The sequence below is a fragment of the Pinus tabuliformis genome, chromosome 2_2 (genome assembly GCF_031772625.1).
Source record: "Pinus tabuliformis cultivar Carrire ecotype Pingquan chromosome 2_2, CPIR1, whole genome shotgun sequence".
In the NCBI taxonomy this organism is placed as follows: domain Eukaryota; kingdom Viridiplantae; phylum Streptophyta; class Pinopsida; order Pinales; family Pinaceae; genus Pinus; species Pinus tabuliformis.
The window spans coordinates 295,949,334-295,961,634 of NC_142300.1; the positions used below are offsets into that span (position 1 = coordinate 295,949,334).

At 40.8% G+C, this 12,301-nt stretch overlaps 1 protein-coding gene across 1 annotated transcript in view; it reads right to left on the minus strand.

The window, feature by feature from the left end:
• LOC149192479 (histidine kinase 1-like) overlaps positions 1 to 12,301 on the minus strand; it is a 360,562-nt gene that overhangs the window by 322,052 nt on the left and 26,209 nt on the right. Inside the window, exons 2-3 of the mRNA XM_089404623.1 lie at positions 1,539 to 1,781; positions 640 to 1,428 (exon numbers count right to left, since the gene is read on the minus strand). Of these exons, the coding sequence (XP_089260749.1) occupies positions 640 to 1,428; positions 1,539 to 1,781 (1,032 nt within the window). The remainder of the gene's footprint in view (positions 1 to 639; positions 1,429 to 1,538; positions 1,782 to 12,301) is intronic.

Sequence of the window (12,301 nt, forward strand, 5' to 3'; positions counted from 1 at the left end):
AACTATTTGTCAATGAACAAAATTTGTATTTTCAAGAAAACCAATACCAGTGCTAACAAGGCCCAAGGGAATTAAATTGAAGATACAAAAGTGACTCATATAAAAAAGCAATCAATATAGGCTGCTGCATATACCACGACGTTATGTTCTGAAATTCTTTATAATCATGTGACTACCTAAGAACAACCTGTCACACCAGAAAGGCTAAACTTGAGGCACTCTGCTAAATACAGCAGCCAATGTGAAGGAATTATCTTCAAGAAAGGATAGTGTGTAAACATAATTCAGAACAATTGTCTGCATCTCCAACATAAGACCTAGCATGGCCCACCACCCCATAGCTCACTACTTGTCATTTTGCACAAGTTTTCCTTTTGTTTGGATAATTTTCGCTTCAATAATAACATTATGGGTGGGGTCTCAAATATTTTTTTACAGCTTGTTTAAACTTCTAAAGTGCTATCATGGTTTTGCAATAAGACAAAAGAACAAGAAAAATCTATGTTGCACAATGCACTTTGAAGCACAAACTATTATAGGCATCGTAAGTGCTCAAATGCGCATAAAATCATACATTCACAATAACATTTTCAATATAAAATGTGAGGGATGAATAATACAAAAGTCATTGGAGCTTACCAAGGGAAGTCTCTTTAGTTTTAAAAAAAATGAATCAATATAATAATGATGCCGTCCAAGAATGGCATTCTCATCTTGAACCCGTCGATTTAGAGGCCATTCATTGCCATACTTGCTTTGCAACCACTCAGCACCAGCCCTTATAATAGTATCGCTAGATTCTGTAGCCATCATCAGTTTCACACCATTGTTGCTTAAAAGCGAGGCATTTGTAGAGGTTGCAAGTAAATAACCTTCTTGAGATGTTAAGTACATATATCCACCATGCAAATTTACCAATTCCTTCATAAACTGACCAACACTGGAAAGAGCCGTTGTTACCCCCACAACAGCCACAACAGTTCCTTCAGTAGGATGCCTAACTGTCATGGCAGAAGAAAGTAGTGGTGAATCTGTAAACTTACTCACTGTTACATGCCAGAAAGCATCCCCATCCGGTATATCCGAAGTACCAGCAATATTGATGATATCATCAGGAGGGACTTGCTCAGGAGGGCCTTTTTTCTCACCAGTCATAGGATCAAGCGGTTCCCTGTACCAATTAGCACCATGGCTGCCAGTAGGAGATATGTCAGACCAGCTAGGGACCGGTGAAATGGGTAAATCATTATTCTGTAAGGCGCTAAACGAAATATTTGCAGGATCAGAGAAGATGTAAAACGTGTTATTATTCCTATGATCTCTTTGAAAAGCCTGAACATGCCCGTTAGAGTAACGTATCGTTATGGCATCCAGTGCTTTCCGGCTGGCAAAAAGGGCCCATGTGATATCCCTCATTGCCTCGTACAACTGCAGCATAACAATTTCATCTAATGTAATTAAAGATATGAATGTCTGCAGTGCCAAGCCATACAGAAAACCAGATAAGGCCCACATAACAAAATACAAATGTACTCAACCTGAACTTGTTGGCGTTGACTCAACGGTGGTGTAAAAGTGCCAATGACATATTCAGAAAGCTTAACCTGAGCCGTGGTAATCTCCACCGTAGAGTTGAGTATGTTCCACATTTTTACGATAGGACGTTGCAAAATCTCATGTCGTAAATCCTTTGCCAAACTCTTTATTGAGTTAGTTGTATAGACCGTTGTGAAATGCCAGGTCAATATAGTTAGCAAACCTATTAAGATAGCAAGCATCACCTGCACAATAAGCAACAATGGAGACTTGATCAGATATTGCATGCATTTCAAATATTTCTGCAAAACGAGTGAAAACAAGAGTAAAAGGACAGCTTGACTTTCAACTCGGAACATATCTGGGCTAAAAGTTAGAAGCAAGTTCAAAATGGAAACATAAACCTATGACACTTTGGTGTTTGGCTCAAACTCCAAAATGTGGTCAAGCTGTGTATCTGTGACATGTTGAAAATTGCCAAAATCATGACATGCTTTTATTTGTGTCCATCAGAGCAGAGCTAACCCAATCAATCTTTTCATTAAGACCAGCTTTTGCCCATGTTGGGATGAAAATAGAACATAGAAACCAACCTTACAAAGTTCACAGGAAATCCTGTTTTCTAGTTAAGAAAACGTTTTCAGTGCATTCTTGTGCAAGTTCCAGATCAGAGCCTGTGTACATACGAATTACTTGTAGTAATTAATTGTTGCATTCAAAATTGGTTCTCCTGCAAACTGAGATCAGAAAGTCCACTTTTTACGGGCAGAGCACAAGAAAATTTCCTTAGTACATCTTCAAATACCCTTGTTCAAAATTTTCATGTCAATTGTATTAATTTTAAAAGGGTCTGATGATGATCAAGAGCCAGTTAGTCCAGTGGGAGACCTGGTGAAACACTAGGCAATGGACCTGCTAGGAGATAGTAACAAGGTTGTTCTCAATGAAACCTCTGAATTTATACTGGAGAGACTTGAAATCTCAGCACCCGTGTCAAAGTAGCCTTTGAACCAGATATTATTCTTGTTGCTAACTAAAATAACACTCTCGATTGCACTTTAACTCAAGATTTGGAGCATAAACCTTGCAGTAAAAATGTTTCATAGCAATGTTATCCAGGCAAAGTATTACGCACGAGAAAAAAGAATCTTTGTAGGGAAACACGTTTTCAGAAAAATGCACAGTAAATTGTGAAATTTTCAAGTGGAACGGATCGAATCTTAGAACACAACACAGTTACTGGATCTGGCACCCCAGGCCCACACACTTGCATCCTGTTCAGCATGGGTGCAGGAATCCAAGAACCACACTGGATTCACCTTCCAGGCAAATCCTGCAAAATATGTTTGGATTGGATGTGTTTCCCAGGCTAGGAAATGTATCAAAAACTGGATCAGTGTTTTTCACTTTGCTTACCATAATGGGAAAATGTTTCAGATTCCAGAACTTAAGGTCCTGATCAGAAGGCATTTCCTAGCTTAGGAAACACACCCTGCAGGCTGCACTTAAAAAAACAGCAAAGAAACACATAAAAAAGCAAGTTGGCAGATCTTGCAACCCTTCCTCATCACAAATATATCCAAACTTCAAAGAAGACCTCGAGGGAATTTTTTCAATGGTGTCTTCAGTGTTGTGGGCAGTCAAAAGAGACCAGAGTTTTGTAAAACCTTGTGTGGTGCAGATTTGAGAAAACTGCAGCAGTGGGAAGAAGTTTGCTTGTGACAGAATGGATTTTTTGTGAGTTTGCAGCTGTGTTTTGCTTGTGGAAAGAAGATTTTGCAAATTGTAGACTTGGCAACAACATTCTTGCATTATTTGCAAAGAGGGCAGTGAACTACTTCTTTGACATCTTCACTTCATGACTCTTCTCATCCGTCCAATCATATTGCTTCAACTGCTTAGTTCATAGATGCGGTAGTGACCTTTGGTCACACAGCAGGGAAAACATTGGCATTGGTCATGAAGGTGGTGAGGAAATGAAATGAAAATATATTAATCAGTGTTGCAAATATCATTTTGGAGAATACATCACCAACACTCCATAAAGAAACTTATCATAAATATCGAGGAAAATATCTGTTATTATTGGAAAATATTGGCAAGACTAAACTTGTACTTGAAGTCCCAGGGGGGCAGCTCAATTGGTGATCGAAGTAATGTGAGTCTTGAGAAAACTGAGAGATCCAAGGTTCAAATCCCCCTAGTTGTGACACGGTTTATGGAGAGGAGAACAGGCTGTAGACCCCCAGAGGTTTACTAGTAGCTATGTGTCAGACTAGCTGCTGGGTTCCTCTGGGATACAAGAAAACAAATAAAAATAAAAATATAATAAAACTTGTACTTGAAAATTTCACAAAATATCAGATAAATCAGCAACCTGAAAAACTCAAGAAGTTGCAACTATGATATTGATGTCCATTGATGACCAAAATAAAATTAAAAAATGGGACTGGAAAGTAAAACTTACCAAAATGGACAATAGCGAGGTGCAAATGTCATATCCTAAGAGTACAACAGAAAGACTAGGGCTAGAAGAAAAACACCAAAAACACTAATTATCATAGGGAGCCACTTGTAAAAACAATCTCAAAGTAGTAGAGGAATAGTCCCTAAGTAAGAAAAGTCAACCATAATCATCCTCTGAACCAGGAATGGCAAAGTCCAAACTGTTGCCTCAAAATCTAATAGGTCTTGTGGAGGGACTCATAAGACAAGAGCTAGACCAAGGGGCAACACTATGAGGTGGAGGCCCACTGTCACCCCAACTCACTACCTCTTGCTCTTTAGTGGAGTTTCACCACAAGGGAAGCTTTCCTATATAGGCCACCTAATAGATATTCAAGGTCTAAGGCTTAGAGGTGACAACGATAGGCTCAAGAATGGCACTCGGGTTAAGGACAAGGCTCAATCTAGCAAAGACAAGGCAAAGCATGCCCTCCAAGAGGCCTATCTTGGGCACTTATGACCTAGGTTTTAATAAATAAGCAAGGACAAAGGCTCACCAAGGTGCATAAGGCCAAGAAAAGACTTGTTAAGATGGATATGATCAACAATTGGAGCAACAAACCTTCAAGAAGCCCTAAGTTGAAGGTTAGGGTTTACCCTACGACAAAATTACCTAGGTCTTGTGACATCAGCCCTAAAATGGAAGAATTTACCAGGGAGAAGGGTTGATCTTGATGAAATGAGGCTCAAACCACGTGAAGAACCCTCCCAAAGGCCAACACACTCCTAGTTGAATTCGGCCCTAGCCCTAGCCTAATCGCTTGCCTTGAAGGGCCGAAAATTGAAGAAGAGGGAAAAAATTTAAGTTTAGAAAAGTTTTTATGGTGTGATCACCTATGTGGAAGGCCAGTGCTTGATCCTTGGGTGATGGAGTCTAAGGGAGACCTACTAATGGAAAAATCAAACCCTAGTATGGAGTAAGGGAAAGCAAAACCCTAGTTTTCAAAACCCTAGTTTTCAAAACCCTAGCTATCACTTTATGAGGGGATAAAGTCATTGAAGAGAGCTTAACATGAAGATTCATTCAAGGGATTGTTACACATTCTTTAGGATAATGCATACAATACTTTGCCAAGATTTCATAGAAAAATATTCAATAAAACTAGCACATAGAAACCCAACGATAACCATTCCATGCAATAACCATAAAAAGATATTCAACATATAGAATACTTACAAGAAATGCATGAACCAATCCTTTATTATCCCAAAATGATGTCTCCAAAACAAGAGAAAGTCTCCAAAAGCAAGATCTCCACAATAGATCACATCTCCACAAGTATACAAGACTATTTCAGCTAAGCCGAAATCCTCTAAGGTCGAGTTCTCCACAAGTGATGATGATAAATGAAAGTGAGGTGACCTCTATTTATATGAGGCATACCTCAATAAATTCTAACTAATGAAGCCCTTAAAACAAGTTTGAGATGAAATAAACCTTGGGTTATGTTGCCACCCAAATTGTACAGGTAAATGCGACAACGACTCAAGGCAGGGGTTGTCACTTTGATCCTCACCCTCTCCATTCTAGTTGTCTCCCTACAGCAGGCTATGGGGGGTAGTCCCTATGAAATGTGTGGATGAAAGACTTGTTGGGAACCGACAAGTTTGAGAGACACAACTGAATGGCCTAGCAACTTGGTTAATGATGATTAGCAAGTTTAATTATTAGCATGATTTAATTAGATTATTGAGAGACTAGTGCCTTATGGAGTCAAATCACTTACACAATATAAATTAGCTACCAAGTTACCAGATGAACAATTATTGCATAGGATGCACACTATCCTATATGAGATGCGACACCTAGAACTAAGTGGAATGCAAACTCTTGGTTAATTTTAGATTAGATGCCTATCTAAGTGAGTCCTTTCTCTCAGTCGTTTTGAAGTTGATCTCAAGTGTAGGTTGTGGAGAGAAACCCAGGGGAAGATAGCAATGGCTATATTAACGATACATTCCCTAGAGTTCTAACCACCCGAATGCCTCCAGCGCTGCAGAGACTGTGGCTCTGACGACTGCAAGGTCACCGTGTTAACCACAAGTGAGGGTCTAAACTTCGCAAGTTGGGTGAGAAAGGTGGTCCTATCGTCTTTCAACCAAGCTTATGCTTGGAGGTAAATTTTAACAATGCATTGCTAGTCGTAAAATGAAATGTAGATATGAGTGATTAGCTTTAAGTGACATTGTTAAATGATTTAAGTACTTTGAGACAAATTATCTAAATGATATTCAATTTAGAGCAATAAAGGAAAGTACTTAACAATTGTAAAGACAATCTTCACCAAAAGCAGTGCCTAATGAACTCTTTGATTACCAATTAGGTTGCCTGATGACAAATAGAGAGTGTAAAGCAATTCAAGATTAGAAATCTCACAATGGACAATTACTTGATCAAATAACAATAAATGAAAAATGCACAAGTCCAATGTTTCTCTTAACAATGTTAATGTGCCAATTAGACAATGCCAATCCTTCAACAAGATATCAACACAATTAGCAATTCTTGAGATTACTTATTACTCTTATCACAATGTCAATATGGTGATCAATCAAGTGCTTTAAGAGTGAGTTAATTTCAATGTTGCAAGATTATGATTCTTAGATATGATGCTCACTTGCAAAACAATATGTTAGTGCACTTATTCTCAAGAATGCTTATTCCACTATGATAATGAAAAGCAATGTAACCACTTATCCAATAGCCAAATTCTTTAGGAAATGATAGCAATGACAAGCAAAAGTATTCCTTTAAAACCAATGTCACAGGATGCTAGCAATCCTTTAGACAACACAATGCGCTAATGCTTTTCAATGTTAATGAAAGGAAGAGAACATAATATTCACTAATTGCAATTAGGACCACTCAAAAATATTATTCTTTAATAGATGCTAATGACGTTAAAAGAGCAAGAGCAAACTAATCAGAGCAGCAATGCCAATTCAGTCCAAGTATACCAATTACCTTTTAGAACATTTATGAGTTCTAAAGTGCAATAGATGGATGAAAGAGCTAGCAATGAAATGCAAGAGTAATATGAGGGAGCGAAGAAATCTTAGAGACCAATGATCACAGCCGTAAGAGAAGCAGCCCAATCAATAACAAGACAATTACCAAAGATGCAAGGGATGCAAAGAGTGAATGCCCAATGAGATAAGATGACTGCTAATTACCTTTAATGCCACTGTTATGTGTCCTCTAGCAGTACTGTAGATGCATACAAGCTGTAATGAAAACAGCGATGAAAAAGAGAGGGTTTGAGAAGCAAACCACTAGCTCTTATGGCCTTGTTGGTGACTAGCTTGATTGCTAGAGATCCTCCAATGAATATGTCCACCTGCAACCACCAATGTTAACTCCAAAAGCACTACAAAACAAAATGTCAGTCTAAAATACCAATGCAAACCAATTAATGTGAAAATTTCAAATATGAAATCCTATTGCAGCAACTGGAATTAGTTCTTCTAGTTGTTAATCAATTAACAATTTATTTGCTACGGCAAATATCGAATAAATCACACTACAACCTTCACAAATAAAATTGCGGAAAATAAAAGCATTGGAAACTGAGAAAACACTGGCACACACACACATAAAATATGACAGTTATTTTTTGGGCAAATGTCCTTAGAAAAACCCAACTTGGGAAAACCGGGGCAGCAGCTGAGGGTTTTTATTATTATGCAACAGTGAAATTATTTGAGTAAAATCTGGATGCCGAAAACTGGCAATCCTGCAGAGAAAACACTGGAAAAAACCTAGTGAGGAATTTTCCTCACCCCCACAAACAATCCAAGCTCTGACTGCAGCTCCAAGTGAGCCGTCCAAATAGCCTCTACGCAGGCCTGCATCACCCTTGCGCAATCCCTTCCATGCTCTGCCTGAATCAACTGTTCTTCAAGCCATCTAGTCTGCCGTTGACTGAGAAACTGTCTCTCCTGGCCTCTAGAATGTCTTTCCGGCCTTTAGAACTAAAGCTTTGCTTCTCCCTAGCAAAATCGAATTGCCTCTTAAAGGCTTTTGTGCAGCCTTTGCGCAACCTCTCTGTGGCTATCTCTGCCTCTCTGCAATGTACTTCACTGGATCTAGAAAACTTCCTCCAGCTTCACTATCCCTACCCCTCTTTGTTTCTGCTTCCCTTATGAAGCTCAAACTCTTCCAACAACTTACTACTGCTCTCTAAAAAATCAAACTCACCAAGGAAATCGACCTCAGACCTCAAGTGTGTGTTCTCCATCTACCCATCGACTTCTTCTTATAATCTTTTGTTGAACCTCCAACGACCAAGATTAAAGCTTAATCAAGTGCCAAGATCATATCTGGGTCAATCCGTGTGAGTTTCTAGATGATTCACACCTTATCTCAATTAATTCTAATTAATTAACCCCTTTTCTTAAGCTTAGACTTAGGAAATATTTAAAAATAGGCTAATAATCTAATTGAGACACTTCTAAGTGGAATTTCCAGAAACGATTTATGAGTTATGGAGAAATCCTGTGTTTTAGCCGCTCCACAAAGTTTTGAGACCAAAATACCTCTGATGCTACAAAAACTAACAAGTAATGACCAAGTTATGACTGCATGGCGGGCTAGATGAGGGCAACAATGAGGCTAGGAGGGTTGACTAAGGGCTCAAGGGCTAATCAGGCCATGGCTAAAGGGCTAGAGGGCCTGCAACAAGGAAAAGAGAGGCCGTTAGGGCCTACGGTGGCTAAGGGAAGGCCCAAATAGGGATGTCGTCAAGGGTGAAAGGCCTGTATAGGCCCGCGACACCAAGAGACCAAGGGAAACAAGGTTGTGGATCACAAGAATGAGGAGAACATGTCTGTCATAAGAGAAAAATAACCCTTGGCTAGGCTTTGGTGGCCTAAAAAAAAAATTTGGACCTCCACAAAAAACATGAGTTAGGAAGCACAAAAAATTTACCATAAAAACCTCAAAACTTACCTTGTAGGACCTGCGACCCTCTCTCTTTGGCTGAGTGTTGAGCTTTGAGGGCCTTACGAGGCTAGATCTAGGCCTTTAGGGCTTGGATCAACCTTTCTCTTTTGAACAAATTGGACAAATAGGCTAGACGACTTCTCTTGGAGGTGAGAAACCCTTGATACCCTATCTTTAGGGCTAGTTCCTTCACAAAAGAATTCGATCTCCTTTGATGGATTGAAAATCACCTATACAAATGAAGATAAAAATTCGCAAAACCCCAATATATACAAAAATAAAGAATGAAACCTCAAACCCCAAAATTATTTACAAAACCTCACAAATAAACATGGGTTAGCTTTATTTACAAATATACATAATATTAACAAAATTTAAATATTTTCTCTTATTAGCTGATTAAATCTTTATAGCGCAAAACGAATAAAATTTTGAGATTTTAGAGTAGATAATATGGATGAATAATTTCAAAAAATTATTGGCCAAAACCCTCCTTCAAAATAATTCGTCAAAATGAAATCCCAAAGCTCAAACAAGATCGATCCTTCCCCACAGTCTGTGAACTTGGAGTCCAAGGGCTGGTGTACCTTGTTACCCACCACCTGTGGATAGTGTGTATGGGAGAAACATTTTCTCCTAGATGGTCCTCAGTCGGCAGTCAGCAGCGCCTTGTAGCCACTAGATAGCTCGATGTGCCATTTTCTCCGCCACCTGAGCTGGTCATGTGGTCCCTCAACCACTTGTCATGAATGTATGTTTGAAGGTGGGCCTTCCAACCCCAAAGGTATGGCTTTTCATTGGTATAGTTGAGTAATTTTCCTTACTTGTCATGGGCACTTTTGGACATAGATTGGTGGGGGGATTCGGTGGAAAGAGTGGGTTAGGCTTATATTCTTGTCTCCATTGCCTGATTTCGTGGTTACCCTTGTATCCTAGTCCCGTGGGGTCTCCTTTACTGACCATTTGGCTTTTGGGTTGGCACTACATGGGAAATCCTGATTTTGGTTGCGTGGTCCCGCTTCCCAATACCACCTACATCACTCCCCTTCCACTCATTTTACCCCCATTCATCTATTTTCCCATCTGGGTCCACATGTGTCCACTAGGTCCACATAGGGTTAGCCTCCCCCTTCCCTTGTCCACACCTTGGGTCGGGCCTGAAACAATGCCCCAGAGGTTGATGCAGCTAAAAAGAAAAGTAAAAGCATAATTTGGCCACTCTCAATAGGAAATGTACCACAAAATGCAAAAGATGGTCGGGACATACAAATTTAGCACGTGGGCAAAAGCCAAACATGAGCTCTACCCCTTACCCATGGCCATCACCCTGGTTCCTATGGGCCCTAGATGAGCCCCCTCTATCATTAAGGAACACATGATTGTCCCAACCTCCGGGGGAAAATGAACTACCCCACCTTAAAGGGGTATTCACTATTACATCTCACACATCATGCTCTCCATCCCCTGGAGCCTCGAGCAATTATGAAGAAAAATCAATGAAAGGCAAAAGGCATATGAAGAAGGGTGGAAAAACAAAGGTTGGGGTAACTCGTACCACGATTTGCTCCCCCCCTACACTTATATAACCAAGTATGGGCTTCCCTTGTTATAACTACCTTTGCACCTTGACATGTGGCCTGGATGTTTCCCCTGATCCCCACTCCATTCCATTATTATATCATTTGCCACCTGCCACTTGAAGGATGCACCATGGACATGTCACCCCCTTTAGAGGTTGAAACCACCTAATAGGGTCCTTGGCTAACCCCCTATTGAGCTTGGAGACACTTATACATACCAAAGCCCACTATGGAAGGGCATGCCACCATGAAGTGCCCCACTAGTTCCATGACTTGTAAGCTCTTTTACTTGATTATTCTAATGATTTTTTGTATTGGAGGGCAAGGGGACGCATTGGATCTTATGCAGGATTGCAGGTGGATTGACATTTGGGGCTTGGTCTCCCTATATGGGGTCCTAGCCCTCCAGAGGGCCACATTGGCACTTGTAGGGTGAGCATTGAGAGCCATGGGCCTCCACCATAGCCAAGATTACTTCATGGATCCCCAACAGTGTTCGTTGATTGCTCCTATTCCACCTTTTGGACGAGGATGATGCACCTGGTTCACCATGCCTAGTCGGCTCCACAGATGCACCATACACTTGGCAGATGTTCCAGGGTCCAAAGGATTGTTTCCCGCTGTAGAGGCAGGGCTTATGTCATCATTCCAGCCCTTACAAATGGTCTACAGGCACTTTCAATCCATTTGGAGACCCATGAGGATGACCTTGTGCCCCCACACCCATTTGGGAGCACCATAAGTTTTTGCTTGGAAAACAAGGGAGCAACCCCTTACCCACTATGTTAGGATTCCATTTCTACATCATGGCACCTTTTGGACTTCATTAGGCCTCCTCAAAGGCCCAACGACTCACCCAGTTGATCATTCGACCCTCTTGAGAGGCTTATTCTAAGTCATCCTTTGAGGGTCTGTGTCAGCCCTTTTCTGCCTCTCTAGGGCTGGTCGTAAGCCCCAGGGGTCTCGGCCTCCCCTCTTGCCCTTTGCCATGGCCTTGTTAGGTCTTCCGCTCCCCTCCCTCGGCCCTACTCCACAACCCTTCCTTCCTCCTCCGCTAGCTTCCTCCTCCTCTAGGCTCCCTTCTCCTCCATCATTTCTCCTCTTGGCCCCTCTCCTTGCCCTCGATGCTCTTCTTTTATTAGGCCGCAACCGTAAAAGGCTTGCGGTTGCCTCTTTGAGGCTTCCTCTAGGGTGCCGCAAGCCTTAGGGCCTTAGAAACCCTAGGCCGCAGCCTCTAGTGGCCCTTTAGGCCCCTTCTAAGCCCAACGACAACACTTTTTGGCTTGCCATGAGGCCCATTAGGCCTTTTGACCCTATCCGCAAGCCTATTTAAATTTTAGGCCTTTTCCCTTCCTTTTTGGCCTCTTCCTAGCCCTAGCTTGCCCTAATTAACCTCTGAAATTTCTGGGACTGAATACTTTGTGTGTTTTGTAGAGAAATTGGCTCAAATATTGTGCGTTCAAGTGCCAAGTACATTGGTGATTTTTTTGGCATTTGGGCAAGTGTGCTACAAGGCCTTGGGCCTAAGGTTTGCTCTCTAAACCCTCATTTAATCATTTTTTGCTTCAGCTGTGATATTTATTTTATAAAAGTGAATTAAAAACCCTAAAATCATATCTAAGTGGTCTAGACTCTAAACATCCTAATAATTTCATGATAAAAGTTTGCTAGTGTTTTGGCTACTTAGGCATTAAACATTTAGCCTAGATCTACTTGTTTGCCTGCTGAAAAATCACTG